Source organism: Trachemys scripta, chromosome 11, assembly GCF_013100865.1.
Source record: "Trachemys scripta elegans isolate TJP31775 chromosome 11, CAS_Tse_1.0, whole genome shotgun sequence".
In the NCBI taxonomy this organism is placed as follows: domain Eukaryota; kingdom Metazoa; phylum Chordata; order Testudines; family Emydidae; genus Trachemys; species Trachemys scripta.
In genome coordinates, this window is record NC_048308.1 from 69,186,615 (window position 1) to 69,209,010 (window position 22,396).

General features: G+C 37.7%; 1 protein-coding gene across 5 annotated transcripts in view; it reads right to left on the reverse strand.

Moving 5' to 3' along the window:
* The window catches only part of AGAP1 (ArfGAP with GTPase domain, ankyrin repeat and PH domain 1), a 641,433-nt gene that overhangs the window by 332,846 nt on the left and 286,191 nt on the right, over positions 1-22,396 (reverse strand). For all 5 annotated transcript variants that reach the window (XM_034785592.1, XM_034785589.1, XM_034785590.1 and 2 more), the window contains 2 exons: positions 16,917-17,058; positions 11,454-11,588 (listed from right to left, as the gene is read on the reverse strand). In XM_034785592.1, coding sequence (XP_034641483.1) covers positions 11,454-11,588; positions 16,917-17,058 — 277 coding nt within the window. The remainder of the gene's footprint in view (positions 1-11,453; positions 11,589-16,916; positions 17,059-22,396) is intronic.

Genomic DNA, 22,396 nt, shown 5'->3' on the forward strand with positions numbered 1-22,396 from the left:
CTAAATTTTTATAACCTGCATGAAAGATTACATACCATTCCCATCACTGGATCCTGGGACAGTCAGCCCAAAGATCAATAGATCCAAGTGGCAGATCACCACCATGAAGCAACCTTCTCAGCTGAGTCTGACAAGTGTGGAGCTCAAAATCTCCAGGGGTCTCAGGAGCAGTAGCACCTTCTGTAATATCAAGACCTGTATTCTTTCAAATTCAGCAGGGCACTGACCCCTCCGAATGCAAATCTCTATTAGAACCAGCCAATGACATCTCACTCTATCCATCTACCCACCATGCTTCTCATTCTCTTATTCCGGATCCTCAGCTTCTCTCAACACTCTGTCCCTCCCAGCCCTCTCTGCCCCATCATCTCTTCCCCATCTCCCTGCTCTCCCAGTCCCTGCCCACTTTCACATTCCTTCCCAAACTCCTGTCAACTGCTCCATTCCCCCTAAAAAAGCCTCACTATTAAAATTAGATTTAATTGGATTTTAAAAAGCAATATGCACATAACTTAGCAATTTAAGACTTGCTTAAGACACACCTAAATAACCTTACATTTGTAACATGTGCGCTTCCTTTCTCCCATTGTTTTTAATCACTTTCACTGTGTCTTATATTTTGATTTAAGTTCTTCAGGGCAGGAACATGCCTTTCTTATTTGTCTGTGAGGTACTGAGCAAATTTCTTAAGCCATCCTATATAACAAATCCAGCATGCAGGACAGTTTATGGATTCCAGTAAGTATATGCTGGGCACTCTGAAATGACATCAATCATCACACAGTCATTGCTCTTCTTTATGACTAGAGACTGACCAAACCCCCAAAAAACCCTACACACAAAAACACACCTATGTCATTTAAAAATCAAGCTGCTGATCATTTTAGCAGAAACATCTAACTAGCAAGTATCTGTCTTGTTGCCAGAATGGAGGCTGAGGGTGCCTGCTCGTTGTCTAGAGTTAATGGTACAGGGAACTAGAAAATCAACTCAACCACCTCCCAAACGAGGTATTTGTCTACAGGAAGAAAGTAAATAGTAAATATATCCCCTGTAAGCAACTAACACCCAAACCAACTCTCATCCTTTCCAGCTTGCCAGACCCTCCCACCTTTACTGTACCCTGTGCCAAAGTCTCCCACTTTCCTTCAACTACTTCTGCAATGCAACATTGTTAATACAAAATCCTGCAGCATCATGCAAACTCCAAATTTAGGAACAGCATATGTTGAAAACACATGCCCATAGAAATTTAAATTGAATTTAATATCAACATAAATAATATGAGATATATTGCACTGCTTGGACTCTTTTTTCTTATTTCATTCATAAAGGGCTCTGACTTGAAAAAAAATTTAAGCACCCTCAGCTAACTTCAGTGCATTGTAATATTTGGAATGCTAGGCCATTGTCCTGCAGAATACATAGCATGCCGCTACAGTCCCGCTGGCCAATTTAAGAGCAGAGTTAATTGATTATGAAGATAATCCAACCTAATACTACAGTGACTGTAACATGGGGCCTCCAGAATGGAGTCTTCACAATGGAAAAATTTGGGCAGATGCCCAAGATACCAATAGGCGCATGGGGAGATTTAATATTTAAATTCTTTTAATATTGTAATACCAAATGAGTCATTTACTGGATCTCAACCTTCACTTTTTGTTTTTAATGGGCTGCAGAAATCCAGAGAGATTCCAGTTTTCTATACTATTTAAACCTTTCTACTCCTTTCCCCTTCATTTTTCCAAGGAGTTAAAATTTTTTTTTTCTTTTTAACTTCTACTTCTGTATACTGCTGATCCAATAACTTCTCATACTTTATGGAGTGTGTCTTATTGCAGGTCTAAATGATCTCTTAAACCAGTGTGTTAGTTTTATTATGCCTGTATTCTCAACAGTAACAGGGAGGAGGGGAAGCTGCATAAAAGCAATCCTTGGATACTGTTACACTGCTCCCTAGTGACCTCTTCCTAAATTACAAGATGCTTTATTTTTTCCACAATATTTGATAAAATATCCAAGTTCTGCTGGCAGAAAAATATTCTATATTCCATATAAACACAATAATTATGCAAAAAACAAAACTAACTCAATGCTAGGTAGTTTCTTCTTTAATTGCTCCAAACTAAGCTTAGTAAATAAAATACAAAATAATCTAGTCCTTTGGGGTAAAATTTTACAAAAGCACCTAAGTGACTTAGGAGTCTAAGCATTTTTGACATTCAGAGGGACTTAGGAATCTTTGAAAATTTTACCATATATCTAATGTCAGTATAAGGGTTTGTCCCAAGAATGTTAAAGTCTTATAAATATGGTACACTTTGAACACTTGTTTTAACATCTTTAGTAAAGGGGATATACTATAATTTGTATGTCTCCAGGAATTATTCACTAGATTTTATATATAAGTATGTATACGCCTATAGGGAAATGAAGAAGACATTACACAAGAGGCAAAAAGCAGTAGCTACTTCAAAAAACCTTATTCTCCAAATCAAGTTAACAAGAGAAGACAAATGTTTTTATAACACCCAATCAAAAACAGCCTTGATGGACTGGCATGCTTATTCTCTATGCATTTTCTATAATGAAATTAGATATTGAATACTCTTCAATTAATCCACTACAGAAACATACTGTACTAGTTAGGACAGACCATTAGCAGAAAAAGGGCCAAATAATAGATACATAATTACTTCTACTTCCACACTGAGTTTACCAAGTATTTTATGGACTACATCAAAACTGCAATCTTTATCCTGTCATGTTAGTCTTAGATTGAGCGTAAGAATGTAGCAAGTTGAGATACAGATCTTAAATATTGTGCCATAACGATTAGCTGCTCATGAATACTGGTCAAATAAACATGTCGTATGTTTTATTTCCATGAAAAAATTTTTTACACTAAAATGTGCCTTCATATGACAAAAATAGCTACTTAAAATAAATGGGAAAAGTACAAATACCTGAGACTAACTAGAGCCAAAGGATTAATGCCCCCGTGCTACTGCTGCACTGCAGCAATTCAGAATTTATACAGGCTGATACTGTCCAGCGTTGACTAGTCTGGCTAATGGGTAATCAGGGCCACATGTCATTTCAGATGCTGTACTGTAGCCATAAGCATTCTACCGAAAGGTCACAGCCGTACATTACTGAAATCGAAGTAATTACAGAAGCCAGAGGACCTGCTCCCTTGCTCTGCATAGCACTTTGGATCCACATTGCTCCAGCATCTGACTTCCAACTGAGGAACCCTTGGGGCCACATCTAGTATAAGAGTGAAGATTGCCTCTTCCTAAAATCTGTCAGTGTAAATAGGACTAAGACTTTATTCTCTACCCATTAAGCTGATTAACATTTCTTAATGAAAATATATCTGTAAAAACTGACTTTATAAGATTGATAGCGAGTGACAGCCTCTCCCTGTAATCCAAATGTATAAGCACTAATACGTCATCCTTATCCTTTAACAGAGATTGTAGTTTACACTTTAAAATACCTTTCTGCTCAAGCAGTTGGGTCAGTACTACAGTGGGCAGGACTGGGAAATAAAATATACTTTTGACATATATACCACATTGGATATATACTGCATCAAACAAAATCAATTTAATTTTCAGTAGGCATTTCAGGATTCCAACAGCTCCACTTCCAGATTTCTTCAACCTGACACAGTAAGGGGGACATAGCAAAGGGCACAAATTATAAACTGCAGTCAATTTTCTCCTCATCCAACTTTGAGGTTTTTACACCTGGTTCAAATAACTCAGAACACAGTGCCATCAAGTCTACAACCTCATCACTACATTAAGCCTTTGGTAGTGACTGTTAGTGGTAACAGCTAATATGTGGTCAATTAGAAAAGGAAAAATGCTAGAGTCAGCAGCAGCAGAACTGATTTAAGAGGCTAGATCTTGCACACAGCCATACAAGTACCCCACCAGTTATCGTACTAGATCCCTAGCTAAACAAGCTACTTTCTGAGCCTTGTACCTTTTTCCTCCTCCTTTGGCACATGTTCTGAACTATTTCAGAAGCTAAGGAATTCACCTTTCATTAGACATGAGTGCAGCCACACTACCCACAGTAATTGGGATAATTAAATCACATTGAAAGATTCCATTCAAGTGATGACTTATTTCCAGGGCCTGCTCTAATTTGTCTAGCGGCACCTTAACAATTAGACAGTAAGAAACACTGAAATTCCAGCAATGCTGGATCTCTACTGAAAAATAGTGCATTACCACTACCAAAGTGAGTAGCTCATATTCTTAAAGCAATTGATTTAAAAGAGAAATACCCCAGAAATTTAGAAATGTGAAAAAACCTGTAAACATATCTGTGTTCTGTATAACTTTAATTTATATTAACAACAATGTATTAGTGAGGAATAGTAACCCTGCATGATGTTCATGTTTAAACTGTGCTTATAAAAATATGCAACTGTCTCCAACTTCCACAACTGTTAAGTGCAAAAGAAAAATAAATTGATTGCTAAACTACAGTATCAGGCTGTCCATTAAACTCAAATTATAGGCTCACATTAACAACTTTAAATCAGTTTGCACCTGATACAAGCAAACTACACAGGCAGATAGCACTTTGACATTCGTCTCTGTTGGTGTACATTGAGATAGGTACATAGCATGGGGTTAAATGCGTCAAAAAAACAGAACATCTGAAGGAAAGAAAACAAAAAGACATGCAATTATGAATACATCATGAGCAAAAATAAAAGCAATTCTTAAGTATTAATGGTACATCAAGCTAATTCAAGCAGGCTAATGTAATTAGAGAGACATCCTGGGGCAGAACACAGACAGTACAATACTGTGCTGACAAGAAATATTAAAATAATCATTTTCAGTTTCACTGATAAAACTATTCTGATGTGTGGCAAAAGAGAATTACATCTTAATGAGGAGATCTTTTAAAAGACCTATTGTACTTTTATAAAAAAAAAAACTTCACTCAATTTTTCCTACTACCAAAATATATATAAACAGCCTATGACCTGTAAAAGTTTGTCACAGAATACCACAAAGATAAAACTCATTTTCTTTTATTTAGAGCAGTAATTTATGGCCTGATTCTGCCATCCTTACTCACACCGAATAGTGCCCTATCTCACAGTAATCCCATAGAAGACAATGCAGAAGAGCAGCAAAACCAGGCTTTTATTTATCATGTTAAAAAAAACCCCTCAATTTCAATTTAATGAAGTTTGAACAATTAGTCAGAGAAGATGACCAAGCAAAAATAACTTCCAATGAAAATCACATAAGAGAAAGTCTGAACATAAACACAGACAGACCAGATTTATGGATCTTAAGGAACTGAGAGAATTAGATGCATTTATCACTTCTGAAAAATCACCAACCACCATGAGGATACTGAACAGTAAGACTAAAGCAAACAGAACAGATTTCAAAAAAAGATAAAATTACGCTGTCCTGACCATTCAAATTTCTACAATTCAAATTTCAAAGAAAAATAATTTTGAGAAGAATCATTAACGACTACCTAATCCTAGAAAATACCATTGATATATTAACAAAGCAACAAACTTATAAAGAATAGATTTTCCGAGACAAATGTGATTTAAGTCAAGAGCAAAATTTCCATTACGTTAATAGAACATGCTAGATGCAATATATTTGGATTTTCATAAAGCATGAGATACCATTTCACAAAATTTTACTTAAAAAAATTCAATTTGCTTATTGACCGAAACAATGAAGTAGACTGAAAAGTGGCAAAAAGATCATCAATGTTTATGGGTCAACAGCAGCCAATCAAGCTGTGTGAGAGTATGCAGGTGGTTAATGCAAAAATCAATTTTCCGTCCAGTCTTACTTAACAATATCTGAATGAAGGAGCAAACAGCGCTTTACTGAAGTTTGCAGATGAAATTTAATTAGAAGGATTTACCAACATCTGTCAAGGCAGAAAATACACAGGAGAACAAAGATATTTTTAAAAAGTGGACAAATAATAAAATTAAATTCCAACTGGAAAAGATGAAAAACCTAGGGTTGCTATTGGGTAGGAATATAGAAATTCTGAACTTGAATTTATGTAGCCTAATTTCCTGATAGTGGAAGTAACCTGGTAGATGACTATATTCCATCACCTATACCCATAAGTATTTGTGGGTGCAAATTTACAGGTCATTTTTAAAATATGACTCGAATTCTAACACGGGAGCTCCAAACCTAATGCTAAAAATTTTTATCTACTACCAATTCTAAAATTCTATTCTTTATACAATGCTTACTACCATGCGCCATTACTGGAAAATCTAAAACAGAATGACAGGACAATAAAGACAAGGAAGAAGTAGGAGAATAAGAAAAAAGGTGACTAGACAGCACATATTCATCTGTATAATAATAGTGATGATCATAAACACATATTAATACAAACAACAAACAGTTGTGAAGGCTTATGAGATATCTAATAGAGAGTGTTACCTACCCCCTATCAGCTTAACACAAAGTGATAAAAATCTACAGTAACTCCTCACTTAAAGTCGTCCTGGTTAATGTTGTTTCGTTGTTACGTTGCTGATCAATTAGGGAACATGCTCGTTTAAAGTTGTGTAATGCTCCCTTCTAACGTCATCGTTTGGCAGTCCCCAGCTTTGTCTACTGCTTGCAAGAAGAGCAGCCTGTTGCAGTTAGCTGGTGGGGGCTTGGAACCAGGGTGGACTGGCAGCCCCACTATCAGCTCTCCACTCCCTTAAGTTCCCGGTGCAGCAGCTGCCTGCAATTCAGCCGTGTCCCTCCCCCCACTGCCATGTGCTGCTCCCCGAAACTCCTGCTTGCTGCCCGGGGCGGGGGGGGGAAAGGGAAGAAAGAGGGGGACTAATGTCAGGGTGTCCCCCTGCACCCTGCTTACCCCATCATCCATAGAGCAGGGGGGACAGATCAGGACTCAGGACAGAGGGAGCTTGCAGCAGCTGCCTCTCAGCAAGCTGATCTAATTAACAAGGCAGGATACTTAAGGGAAATGCGCATATCTCCCTCCATTCCTGCTGCCTTGTGTGGAGAGAGAGTTAACCCTTGAGGGCTCAGCCAATTACTAGTTCATCATTTAGCAGTAAGGGAAATATCCCACCCTCTGACTCCTCCACCTCAACCAAGCTTCACAATCATCATCACTGTGTACCAGTATTAAATTGTTTGTTTAAAACTTATACTGTGTGTGTGTGTGTATATTTATATATATATATATATATATATATAAAATTAGTCTTTTGTCTGGTGAAAAAAATTTCCCTGGAACCTAGCCCCCTCATTTACATTAATTCTTATGGGGAAACTGGATTCGCTTAACATCGTTTCGCTTAAAGTCACATTTTTCAGGAACATAACGACAACTTTAAGTGAGGAGTTACTATATACGTAAAATCCAAGAGGAGATATTTATTGAACTGGTGTGTTTTACAATTAAATTTTAGGACCCATAAACTTGCCTTATTAATGGCTCCATTAACCAGTTTCCTGACATACATTCTGGTAACTTGCTGCATGCCTGAATCATACTGTGTACAGTACTTTCTGAAGACTGCTTAATTGGTGAAGATTTTGCAAAAAAGGTCATGTTTTAAAGCCTGTTTGTTCCATAGATACAGAGAAATTGTTCTACCACCAAATTTTATTAGGAATTACCACACTCATTAGGTTATCACTCATCACACAGTTATGTTAGGTACAACCATCAAATCTTTCTTAAAAATTGACATTCTACAAAGGCTTCAAGCATCAAGTCAAAAACTTTTAATTAAATAGAATTTTAAAATTGTAACTGGGCCATGAAAATGTTTGCATGCCTATACTGGATCAGAGCTTAATCTTATTGCTTACCATACGCCTTCACTCATCCCATTCTTTCCTTGTTTTGTTTTTTTTCCTATACATGCTCATCATAGGAGTTCCCTAGAATTAGACTTCAGGCATGGGATAATGTATTCCTGTTTTGTAAAGTGCTTGAACAAACAGTAACTACCACCAGCACCACCCATCCCCGATTACTACTATCACCACTACCCCTCCCCCACTCCCACCCCTCCCCCACTCCTCCTCCTCCTAATATTGAAAGTGGCCTGGGTGAGGAATGATGGAGGGTGGGAGTCCAGGAGCTCCTTGGTTCTAATTCTGGTTATGTCACTTATTTGCCATGCTGCCTTGGACAAGTCACTTCAAGATCTGACATGGTAAAGTAGTTCAGCACATGCTTAATTTTAAGCATGTGAACAGTTGTACTCAATTCAATGGAATGCTTAAAGTTAGGTGGGTGTTTAGGTAACTTTCAGCATTGGGGCCTCAGACTCTTCATACATAAAATGAGGATAATCATTCTTACCGCCACCTATTTCAATATCACCAGTGGGAAGCACAGGAGAGGAGGGATAACAACTGAATGTCTGTACAGAGTTTCGACCATACAAAGTGCTATATAAAAGCTAATAAAACATTAACACAGCATGTTCAAAACAGCTACAAGAAGCTAAAATTTTCCATGTCTGCCATCTCTCCACCGAAAATCTCTTACAATGGACAACCTTTTAGACGTTTTAGTGCATTAGTAGTGACATATTGTGGGCACCCTCAGTAAATTAGGTGAAGTATACATACTAAATTAAATAGCCCTTAACACCACCTGCCATCCAGTACAGAAATTAAAATAGAACACAATATGTTTTAAATACAGGACCTTTCAAAAATGGTTGATTTTCCTTACCTATTAAATATGGCTTCACAAAACGTTTTTTGTTCTTCAGCCAAAAAGACAGTGACAAAGACACAAAATAATTGCATAAGATTTTCCTCATTACACACATTGATTTTCTCAGAGCACTATTGGGAATTACTCAGGCATATTCCTATAAGGATAAAACCTTACATCTTAAGAAGACTATTCTCCCCCCCCCCCCCCCCCCCCGTAATCATCGTTACATAAGGCAAAGCACTGACATATGGTATCATAAGACCTCTTCACTTTCAAGGAACTGTAATTTTGTTTCTAAAGGATCACTGCATCATTTCATAAAGACTAAATTGAATCCGGTGTTTCCCACAGCTGTAAATCACAGGTAAATCATATTTCATCTTGGTAAGTATTTCTCCGAAGATGTCTGAAATCAGTTAATCAATTGGCCATTGATCAGGATTTGTATTATCTGCCATAAATTTTTCTTTTTGGCCCAAAGTTACCTCTTCTTTTATTGAAGTCAACGGCACAACTCTCACGGACTTCAATGGGAATAGGGGCTGTTGTCCTAGTCTGAAAAACACTTCACTTTTTTATGTATAGGCAATTCTATGCCACTCAGCATACTGAACATTTAAAATTCACCACCACTTCACATATTCTAACAATGTTTTCCCACAGTATATTTACGCGTTGTATTCACGACATAGCATCACTAACATTCTAGGAGAAGGCCACAGTATGTAATAACCAGCTCATCCAGTACAAATATGCGCAAGTGGAGGAGTTGTATCACTGTATAATTCTACAAGTTCCATCTCCCAAGAGTTCCGAGAGAAATGAGAGGGGATGGAATCCCAAAAGTTTTTAGGGTATATGTAATGAAAAATAAACTGCAGCTAATCGCAAACAAGGACATTAAACTTTTATTTTTTGCACGCAAAATCTTAGAAATTAATCTTTGATACAGGGAATATGAAGAGAACACAGTGGATTTCTCCTCAATACTCTAAGAAAATGTGGGTAAACAAATTGTATTAGCTGAACTATTAAGAATAAAAATAACCTCTCCATTTGGAATTTAAACCGAGAGCAATTCACTTCAGTACTTCTACTTACAGAAAGTCCGTTTGGTCTATTTTTCCTCACTTCTTTTGCACGTACAGCACTTACGCTAGTTTACACTATATGCCATTTTTGGTGGTATGTAGTGTCCACACCTGCGTAGCCACCCTAGCAGAGGTATAAACAGCAGTGTAGCCAGTGAGGAATGGCTCAGGCAAGTGAAGACACACGAAAGGTGTGGGTATGTATGTACTAGCTCAAGCAGTGCCTTCCTGTTATTTTTAGCTGTGTAGTGTGCTGCTACCTCCCCACTGATGGAGCCTTTCTCCACCACAAAGGAAGGCTCTGGCACTGGGGAGGCAATAGAGAAAGGCTCGGGCAGCTCCCCATGGCTGGAGCCCTGACTCACCACAGGGAAACATTCCTGCAATAGGGAAAGGCTCTAGCAGGGGAGAGGCAGCTGCCAGAGCCTTTCCCTGACACATATAGCGACACACTGTAGTGTGGACTCGGGCTGCTTTTCACTGCAGCATGTAGCTACACATATACTACATGCCAGCAAAAATAGTATGTAGTGTAGACATAACCTTAGACACTTATTGATGAGATGGCATCTCATGTAAACTATGGATCTTACAAGAGAAAACCCAGAGACTAGAACATGGCAGAGATCAGGAACTTCAGGAAATACTTTTAAATAATTGATTTTTTTTCTTTAAAAATTAGAATAATTTCTGTAGTGGCCAGTTTACAGTTGGGGATAAAGTAACGTATTGATTAGTACAGTGGAAGATAGAAGATATCTCAAATATACACAGTATGTGGAACTACCACTAGAGGGAGCACAGAGACTTGTTTCATACACAGAAGACATTTAGGAACTGCATATTTCTTTTCCATTTTTTTTTATTTATTTAGCCATTGTGTTTTCCCCTCAGGTACACAATGGAGCTTTTTCCAGGAGTAACTGTCCAAGTAAACAATTGTGAGTCAAGTTACATATTTAGTGTTTTTCTTCCATGCTGCATTAATTAGTTGGAACATCTTCTCACACTAGACCATAAAGTCACTACTCCCTGTCTTTTAAATCCCTCCCTAAAACTCAATTCTACTCTGATGGCTAGGTGAAATTGTCAATTGATAACAGTTATGTGGATGCCACGAGAGAATTTTAATACTGATCTTATGCATTTTATCTCATCAGATTTCATATTCTACTCTCTTAATTTTTAAAAATGTGTTTAGTTATATCTTTATTATACATGTCTATTAAGTGGGGGTAATTACATAAAAGATTACCCACAGTCCCACAACTTCAGTGTCTGTTATATAGTATACCTGCATGAAGACATTTCTTAAGTAGATATAAATAAAATCTGCATAAATAACAAACGTACTCATGATATTATGGTTCTAATGTATTGTTTCTTTCCAACCAGGAAGGGACTGAACCCAGCAGCTGGAGAGAACTGGAGTACAGAAGGCTGTATGTGTATGCACAGCGCTGAGCAATCCCAATGGGACTCTAGGTGTTACCAAAATAAAAAAATCTCAACCAGGATTAAATCTTCTGAACTATATAGTAGGCAGTGGTCATTAATCTGGAGAACACTTTGGTTACAGTATGCTGTGAGATACTGAGTTGAAAAAAAAAAATCCATCTTTACCATCTTGGAAGACCCTTTCCACATTCAGCCCGTAAGTAGCACAGGTTTCATAGTAAGTGCATCTCTTCAAATCGTTCGACAGCTTTCTTGCTCTGGCATCATCAATAACACGTGGATTATTAGAGCTTATAGCATCTATAGTAACAGCATGCAGAGAGGGAAAAAAAGCAACAGCATTAGCAGTTTTATCGTGATAACAAATCCTGTATTCAACAGCGGCAGTTTATATTTACAAAACATCCTATGCCTACAGAGCCTACAAGGTGCTTAAATGTAATCCTAAAAAGAAATTCATACAAAAAACTTAATAAAGAGACTAAAGGTTGCACAGATCAGCAAAAAAGCCAGGTACTGTCAATTTAAGATTGCATAACCGTAACTTTCCCTTTTTGCATATAATATACATCCAACTCAAACTGCTTTTTTATATAAATTCTCTACCTTCTAAGACATGTAAATATCATAAATTTTCCTCTGCACCCATATACAATACATTTAAAGGGACAATGTTTCCTCTAGTAATATTCCACAATAAAAGTATTGTTCAGAGGTGCATCTTGGACTCTTCTCAGGAAACACAGGAAAAAACAAGTCCTATTATCAGTATTTCTTTTTTCAATGATTTCCACTACATTGTACTTTTAATTGTGACTTAACAAGCTGTCTTAATAAAGTCAAGTATTACTTCACCAGAGAACTGGCTATACTTTAAAATACCGTTTAACTCTGTAATTAGTGAAAAATTTGTTTTCAAAGTTCATAGTTCTATACTAATCTTCAAGTCACTGATACAATTTATTTTCCAATTAGAATTGTATCTTTTCCCCCTAAATTACCTTAAAAATGCATATAAGGCTACCAGGTGAAATATATTTAGCTGTATTAAACAGTAATAATATACTTAGAGTAAGATATATTAACAAAATACAACCAATACTGCTGTAATCCTTTAAGGAAGCAAATTACTTTTAGATCCCTTATTAACGCCAGCACATTGACTAATATGCTAAGTATGATGTAAAAATGACTTTCATGGACAGTCTGATATACAGAGTAGTAGGATGTAGGGCCACGGAAGTGATGATACTACCATAACGCATATACACACTTCTTCACTTGAGTGTTTAACCACCAATATTAATGGCCTCTTCATGTAGTATTGTTGGATAGTGTTGTCTGTTAATTTTAAGAAATAAAAATATGGAAAAAATAAAAGTTAAGACTTGGTTAAGGACCAAGGGCAACAGAACTCTACTGGGTTCCAAAATGTATAGTGTAAATTCCATAATTCAACTCTCTCACCACAGTCCTGGCAGACATTACAAGGGTCACAGGAGTCTTCCCTCCTTACAGATTCTGCAAAACCTTGGTTCAGCCCCTACACATCCCACAAACTATGCATTAAGTTTAGTTTACATTTAGCTTACCTGAGTATATATCTCCAGCCATCCTGCCTAGGTATAAGGAAGCAGTTAGGAGACCTCACTTGCACACTTCACAAGTCGGACAGTTCCCTTTTCTTGACCACTACACATCCAATATACAGCAGCCCTTCTTACAACCACCGCAACTTGAAATAGTCCTCAGAAGCCTTTGCACAGGTCTGGGCATAGGTAAATAGCCCAGTTTACTGCAAAATTAAAGTGGCTATGCATACATGCATTGCCCATCTTTCCTTAGATTTACACTCAGGGCCTGATCCAAAATCCATTCAAGTCAATGGATTTGGATTATACCATTAATGAGCTTAGCAAACACACGTTCTGTACATGCTCAAAATGCCATTTTAAAGGCCAGAGAAATCAAACCCATTTTCTGATGTAATAAGGCATGCAATACTCCTCAGTGAGGACTATTCTCCATGCAAATCTCAGTACTAAATTGTCAGGCATTTTACCTGTAGGGCTGATCTGAATAGGTTGCAAGAATTATTTTATTATAGGAAGAAGATTACTGATTTCCTTCTCTTTGTGTTCAAAAAGACTGAACCATTTTTGCTCTAACTTTCAAAATCCACTCACCTAGGTGCAGAGATCATTTCTGGAAAATTTCATCCACAAAGATCAAAATGTCAGTTAGTAATGAGCAACTGAAAACAGGGGAATGTAATAGCAACTGTTATGCTATCTTCAATATAGTGAGTTGCAATCAATGTCCTACTGTAACATAGTACATACATAACTGATAACATTTCCCTCTGGAAATGTTAACTGAAGTAGTTGATGGTATGCGAGGAAACATCTAAGAATTCAAGAGTGATCACACTAAAATCTTTGGAGTAAAGAAACATCTTAGGACCCAACACATGACACTGACTTAAAACAGGATAATGGTATTCCTAAATAGCAGCTGATTGTAGATATCCATCGATGCTCCCACAGGACCAATCAAACAGTAGATTTTATCAACACGCTTGAATATAAACAATTAACATAATTAGAGAGTCATTGAGAGGACTAACTCTTGACTGTTCATAGCAATCATATTATACAAATTATTACTGATGTTCATCCTTCAGCTTCCAGGATCAGAAACCAAACTGCTGCTATAGCATGATCCTCATAATAAACCATCACCTAGGTGTCAGGATTTCCCAATATTTTGAAGCGATATGATTGTACTCACATTGTCACCTTGTTCAGCTCTCAGAACTCTGAGAAATGCCAACTGACTAGGAAAGTGATTAGTTTAGTCCTGATAAAAACTCCACTACAGCAGAGTGTTTTACATTGCAGTTCTCACTTGTACCACTTACAAACTGATACTGTGTGAAATTACACACATCTTCCTCACGAGCCATATGGCCCCAATTCAGGAAAGCGCACATGCTTAAGTCCCATTAATTTCATTGACTATTCACATTCTTAAAAGTTATGTACATATTTACGCGTTTTGCTAAATGAAGGTCTAGATTACCTTTATATCTCATATGAAAAAAGAATCCAGCACATTTTGGATATAATCAGCTGCTAGTTAGGAATACATATATATAAAACCTATATTTTTATATATACATTTGTGAATTCTGTATACTAAGCTACCACCTTCATGATGATCCTCATTCATTTCACAGTGGGAAGATGTAGTTATCCCACACAGGTAATGAGAAGATTCGAAGAGGTGATTTAGTGAGTGCAGAAAATTGAAAGGAATAATGTAAAGGGTTTTTTAAAGTGTTTATTCATGGAACAACTGACAGAACAAGGAGACCTAATCATAATGTATGTATTGTTTGAAACCGCAATTTACTTTACTAGGGTTTTTAGCATTAACTTACCCACTTGTCAGGGCATTATAAGGACTAGTTAATATTGTAAAATACTTTGAGATGTATAGCACTAAAACGCATTACAATTCAGACCAACACACACGATAAAAGTTTCCTGTTTCCCATGGCAGCTTATAGTAACAATGCAAAAACTGCAGCATCACAAAAGTGATCAGAAAATGTACCTAAGATTCAGCTACAATTTATTTAGTAGAAACCAATGAGGTTTCCATGAGATAAAATCTCATCTGAACTTGAATATAAATTGCTATTACTGTGAATACACTTGGCATTCCTGTCTGAAGTATATTACTTCGGTTAATGTTTCAAACATTTTAAATCTTACATGTGCTGTAAGGTACCAACTGAAGCATATTGGTTTTTATATTGCTATCTATTACCTGACATAAAAGGTAAAAACAAACATGTGTGCTTGGAAGCAAGTCTAAGGATTTTTCTTTGTAAAACCAGCAGAGGGTGCTGAAGGCACGTGGACAATAAATGCTTCTAAAATTAGCAACATCACTTAAAATGATATTTTGATGTCAAAATATGGACCTCAATTTCACTGGAGATGGGGGAGAAAATATCCCCCTCTATTTTCCACCTCCGTATTCACAATGGGGAGAAGATTCACCTTTGGTTGCAGGAGCAGCAGCGGGGCAGACACTAGCATTTTAGGGAGATTTCACTTCAGAGATCATTTCACAGCTACCAGTCTAATAGCTATGATTAGTGCATCGGTAGCAGAAACCAGTCAGATATAATCGACACCATAACATTAAGAAGGACACTGTCACCTTGACGTGGAGTTAAGAGTGATGCGCTGTATTATCCTTGCCTCTTGCCTCTCTACCTCCCACCCCTACTATCATTAAAATTCTCCCCTCCTTCTCTGTGGCGCTGTGGGAAAGACCTAGACAAAACTTCCAGCACTGACCACCTCACTGTAAGGGAAAACACTGAAAATGGCACACAAAGCAAAGAAATCCTGAACAAATATCTTTCCCCTCTAACCTTTCTCTTACAGTAATCTTAGGTGTTAAACATTGTGAAATGTTTAAGTTGACAGTGTCCCTTTAAGCAATTCACTTCCCTTTTTGACTGCAGCTTCTTCTGTTCACCCTAGGATTTTTTCCCCCCAATCTACTTCCCCCTTTTATCTGTCACCTGCTTCCGCCTTATTGCCTTGTTACTATTCTTTCCCCTCCATGTTCCCCCTACTTCCCGGGCCTCACAATGAGCAGCTTTGGTTTCAAAGTTTGCAATCCAGCATTGGGCTGTCAAGCCACACTCTGTCCCCAGGCATTGTCTTAATTGGCAAAAAGACAACATGAGGAAGCAATGAAGCCCTAGATCAGCATTAAACCATCCCCAACATCTCACATTGCTGCAGGCTAGAGGGGAAGGGGAGTCTGAAACCACAGCTGAAAACACTGAGAAGAGGGGGATTAAGTACCTAACTTTCATGAGAGGATCTGAAATTGCGCCCACCTTCAGGGCTTGCCTGTCCTGTGATAGCCTAAGGCTATTGCTGTTCTAGCACTGTTGCTGCAGGATACCTTTTTCCTAAATGGGGTGAAGTAGAATTGTGGGGTTTCTTTTTAAGTGACACAAAACGCAAGTGACTGTGCAGCAAATCTAAAATAATGAGGATTGAGGTCTGGCCTGTATATGAGAACCTTCATTTTTTATAAATATTTATAGAGGAATGATTGCCAAGTCTTATTTTCTCTTGGGTTTTTTTGTTTGTTTGTTTGTTTTGTGATTTAAGGGCAATAAAGGACTGGTCTATTCTGGATCTTTAAGCAATTTGAGTCCCATCCTAATTTAGATCATGATCCTGCAAATACTTATGCATGCACTCAACTCAGATCATGAAAACTTACTGGTCAGAGTTAGGAACACTTTAAACTATCCCAGAAGTTCAGAACAGCCATTTTCTGTTAACATCTGGAATGTACTACATTTTATCAACCAAGTGCCTGGAAATATCAGTTATGCCCCCAAAAAGGTTGGTATGAAAGGAAATCAATCAAGTTAAGTATGTTTGTCTTTAAAAAGAAGTTCCAGAACAAAACTGTCACTCTAAAGACACTTTCAGACAGGTAATCAGCCAAAGATAACTGAATATGAAGACAGCAACTAGAATACCAGTATTATCTTAGAGAGGTTATAATCAAGACTGCACTTACCCTGGGTTCCCACTAGTACCATTGGGATTTCATTAGTGTTACGATAGTTAGCCATACGACTGTAGTAGTGGTAAACTGTCTGGAAGCTTATTTCGTCTTCCAAGCTGAAGACAAATATAACAGCATCGACCCACATGGCAAACTACAGAGGGAGAAAAAAAGGGGGAGGGGGCAGGAGAGAGAGATATTCAGTGGGAAAGCAGTGAGCAGTAGTCAATAAAATTAGTGGGATTATCCTGTGTTGAAGGGAGGGGAGAAAGAATGTTGCATTCGGGAAATCTAACCATTAACATTATTAACTCTGAACTTGCTTTTTAATTTTACAGGGAGTTTGGTGCATATGCAGGTGAGGGATTAATACACGCATTATAATATTGGCTTGAATCAGACAGAATCTGGGAGACAAAATGTATGCTATTAATTCTGGGTATATTCTAAGTAGTAACCGGTTTTTGTTACATAGAAAAATTGGGAATGAAATGAGTTTGCCTTTGCAAATGTGAACGATAGGAATATTTGAAAACCGGTATCTAGAAATGAAAGGTTAGTGCAAAAACCTATCATGTTACTTTCCGTTCATCCTATATATATAGATCTATATCTATAGATATAGATATATATAAAGAAATCAAAATAAATATTATTATATATATTTTGATTTCTTAACTAACATCAGCACTGACATTAAAAGCACAACATTACATTCAAGGGTTTACAAGTTTACCCACTAAATTTCAGATCTGAGCAAAATCTCAAATATTGCTTGCATTTCTTTTATATTCTAAAACTCAAATTTTAAGATATCTGAATTTGCAAATGCCATAATTATAGAAGTTTAAGTAAAATAATTATGCCTTAGGTTTTGTAGTGAGAAAGTGAACTGGTTTTCTCTGGTGTCGTAAATCTACTGAAGGAGAGGCACTTCTGTGCCCAGGTTAGGCTTAAAACAACCATATCTGTAGGGGAAATTTCAGATCACAAGTACTTGTTAGAAATATTAAAAGAAACTAACGGGGCAGCAAATTCATCTTGGTTATAGATTGCCAGAGGATTTCTTAAGCTAATAAATAGCATGTGTTTATAAATGTGTCCATTCCAAGACAAATTTCCATCCAGCTAACCAAGTGCAACCTTAAATAAGACACATTATCTTTCCATAATTATTAGTCATATTACTACCATACATACAGAACCAATCAAGGCCAGGGCCTCCACTGTACATATACATAGCAAAAAATGCTATGCAAAGAGCAGACAAGGCAAAAAAATAACATCACCTACTTCTTATCTAGCACTTTTCATCAGTAGATCTCAAAGCGCTTTACAAAGCAGGTCAATATCACTATCACCATTTTACAGATGGAGAAATGGAGGCACAGAGGTGAGGTGATTCACCCAACGTCATCAAGCAGCCTTGTGTCTGAGCGGGAATAGTACACAAGTTTCCTAATCTCCAGTCCAATGCTCTATCCACTGGACAACACTGTCTCTATGCTCTCCATAATTAGCATATTTTCTGTTTACATGTGTGTGTTATGCATTATTGTTCTCCTGGGTTTATGCCCAATGTTACTTTAGTATTGCTAACTCTTGCTATTTTAAGTTTCTAATGCTTCCCATTTTTTAAAAGTAGCTATTCCTACAATTATGTAATTATCCCTGTTTACATTTAAAAGTTCCTAACTTTCACGGTTGTGCAAAAAAGGTTGAAAACCCTCAAGGCTCAATGCACAAAGAAAATAGGAATCCACAGGTTATTTTTTGGAGGTGCATGTTTCATTATTTCTATTAAAAGAATTTACACAAATTAAATGATTATGTACCATTTGAACACTTCAACACACAAGGATGTCTTTTCACTTAGGATCAAGGTGTAAGAACAGCAAAAACAAATCTTTGCAGTTCTCAAGACAGATACTTAATAAGCCAACCCCCTACAATGTATTGCCAATGCTGTATTGTGCTAATACACAATATATGGCAGGAAAAGTTCAACGCTGTCAATGTGTGTGAGCTGAACTGTTGTCAGAACTGGAAGTCTAATGAAAGGCATGAGAGAGATACAAAAAACTGCGGAGGAAGTCTAGCTGTATAATTAATCTCATACCATGGAATCAATTGTATTCTGCCTAGAATTCTTGCTTGCAGCACTGACATTCTTAAAGAATAATCTATGAGACTAATGGTTTCTGTAGAATGTATTAAAATTTCTTAAAACCAGTGTACAATGATGGAAAGGTATCCATCTATTAATGGTTGAAAGATACACCAAAGGAGACTATTTAAAATAGTTCCCTTGGGTCACTTTTTTTTTCATGTGCATGTGCGCGTGTGTGTGCACAAAGAGAGAGAGAAATAATTTACACAACATCTTAAGTAATTTAATGTTATGAAGGTGCGATGTTAACAGCACTGGAAACTGAAGTCTTTGAAAAACAGTGCGGGTAATGACAAATTCAAGCGATGTGCTTCAAATCCCACTGTGGCAGAGAACAGTTCTCTGGGCAGAGAGGACAGCTCAATTTCATGTGCATTCAGTGTCTTGGATGGCACCAAAGGCATCCATTTTTATTTCTTTAATTAAGGTGAACACTTGTTCAAATGAGGCCAAAAATCACATTAGTAACCTAGAACCTGCATCCCAGAGCAACTATTATGAGCCATCCAAATCCCTCATAACTATTGTGTGGTGTTTTATCATAGGAGACTTTAACAGTTTTGTGGTAGGCCAGGAAGAATTAAAATCATGGCTGGCAAGCAATGGAAATGGCAATTTATTCACAATTGGAATGCTTTAAAAAGGATGAGGATGAAAAGCAGACTACCACCAACTGACCAGTAGTATATATTTCACTCTGATTTCATCCTTAAAAATGAGATTTTTAAAACTATTTATGTATTAATTTGGCACAGAAAAAATGCAAAGCAGAAAGTAGTGATTGTCCTTTACTACACCTTTACCATGAATTTTCCTACTTTTGTTTAGTCTAGAATATAAATCTTCATTTTTCAGGGCATAAGCCAAACTCCAAATCGAGGGGTTAGAAAAGAAAGTTCTCTATAGGCAATTTACTCCATAATTGCCAGCTTCAGGATTTTTCACCTTAATCTGAAGCTTCTTGTATTAGACAACTGATCGGATCTGGAACACCAATTGCCAAACTCCAAGTTTCCTTTTCTGCTAGAGGACTCGAATGGTGACATCACAATAAGCGGAAACGAGCAGTAGTTAGCACTTAAGAAAGAAGAGAATGTCAAGGGACTTCTAAGATTCACTTTAACTGAGGCAATGATTCCCAACTTATTTACCATTCTGGGCTCCCTATGCACCCCACAATGTGTTATGTGGGCTGCATCCAATACTATCCTTATGGCCCTGAGAATGTCACATGGGCTGCAGCTCTGTGCTGATTGGGCCACAAGTTGAGAACCACTGAACCAAGGACTGGGAAGGCTGCAGCACAGGTTTCTGCCTATTGTGATGTCACATCCCTTTTATTCCTCCAGGAAAAAGAATATTCCTAACAAAAACAAAATAGAAAAACCCTTTAAAACCCAAAACTTTATCATGTCATCATTGTGAATTATAAAGGAGCAGTGAAGGTTACAAACAATATTTTCCTTCAGGTGTTCCACTTCCATTACAGAAATTATCAATATTACCGTATATACTCGTTCATAAGCCGGATTTTTTTTTTTAGTAAAAAATGGAAGCACCAGAGAAGGGGGTCAGCTTATGAACGGGTATAGAGAGAGAGAGGTGAGACACAGCCCCTCCCCCCAACAGAGGGAGCAAGGAGAGTCAGCACAGCCAGCAGAGCCAGAAGAGAAGAGGCAGGGCCAGAGCCTCTCCACTTCTGCTCTGCCTCCAGCCAGGCCAGAGACATCCTTCCCTGGCCCGCCCCAGATAAGGTGGGAAGGGATGGGATGGGAAGAGTGTGGGGCTCCCGGGCTACGGTCATGTGGGGGGTGGTCACAGGGGTTACTTCCCTGACCCCCAGCTTTTCTCCTCTCCCTCCTCCCCCCACAAAAAAAAACCATTTCCCCACCAGCTGTTGTCCCGGCCCATCAGGGTTAGCAGCTGGCGCGCCGGGACACTTTGTTTACTTAGGTTTACCTCCGTGCCTGCGGACGCTCGAGGTAAACAAACCATCTCGTCCCACCAGTGGCTTATCCTGATGGTCCGGGAGTCAAAGTTTGCTGACCCCTGAATTATAGGGTCGGCTTATGAATGGGTCATAAAAAATTTCCATTTTTATTTATCCATCTTGGGGGAGCCTGGGGGGGGGGGGGGAGAGGTTGGCTTATAAACCAACCGGCTTATGATTTAGTATATACAGTAATTTGTCCAGAAATAGTAGTTCTATTTATTTTGTGAATTAGATATATGAAAAAAAAAAATCACAAAAATTTAGATCTTTTCTGTAACAATGTTACATGACCAAATTTTAATTAAAATAACTTAAGAAGAGAGATTACTTATGCATACATATAGTTTGTTTCTACAAAATACTGATTGGCAAACAGGAAGAAAAATTTACATTCGGATACGTATTATGACTTTTATGAAGTGCTTTGTTGGACACAAATTCTGATCATTTCAATCTAATATTTGGTATTTATCTGCCAAAGAACAGTTTTGTAGCAGCCCTAGATAGAATGAAAACACTGCTTTGGGTGCCATGTCCTAAATTCTGCATCTATAACCACTGTGTGTGTAGTTGTATCAAGTGAACATACTATATGTATAGTATATATAGTGTGTATTATAATCAATTTATTAAATAATAATCTACCAAAAAACTGTTTTCTTGTAGTATGTTCACTTAATACAACTACACACACAGTGGTTATAGATGCAGAATTTAGGAGATAGATAGATAGCGAGAAAGATAGATATAAACAAACTTTTATATACACATATAGGCTGTTGTGAACACATTTCTCAGACAAGTTATTCACACTAAGTAGTTTGGCTCTCTCTCTTACCTCAACACACACATGTTTACCTCACAAGATCCAAGTTGAATTAAGTAAGCCTGTCTTTTGTTTTTAACTTCCCTTAAGGGCTTCTCCTCTGAGTCTCCTTCATTCCTCTGCCTAACCTCTTCTCTTCTTCTTTGTCTGAACTTCTTCCAGGATGCTTTAATCCTCCCATGGCTAATGGGCAATAGTGGGGCATTGAAACAGAAGCTGCTGAAGCTGCTTGCAACACTCCATTCAGCTGTTTGGCAGCAGAGCAGCTCCTGCTGCTTATTCTTTGAAGCTGCTCCATCACTGAACAGCTGAGGGCAGTGAGGCCAGTAGATTCTATTTAGCAACCCTGCTAATAACCAGGTAAGGGGAGGCTGAGGGTGATCTGTCCTTGTAGCCCCAGACACACTGACGGTAGCCAGAGTTTCACCATATGTACTAATGCCCATATGAGCACATGCTGACAAAAACGTTTAATGGTTTCAACTTGTATCAGCCGAGAGTAT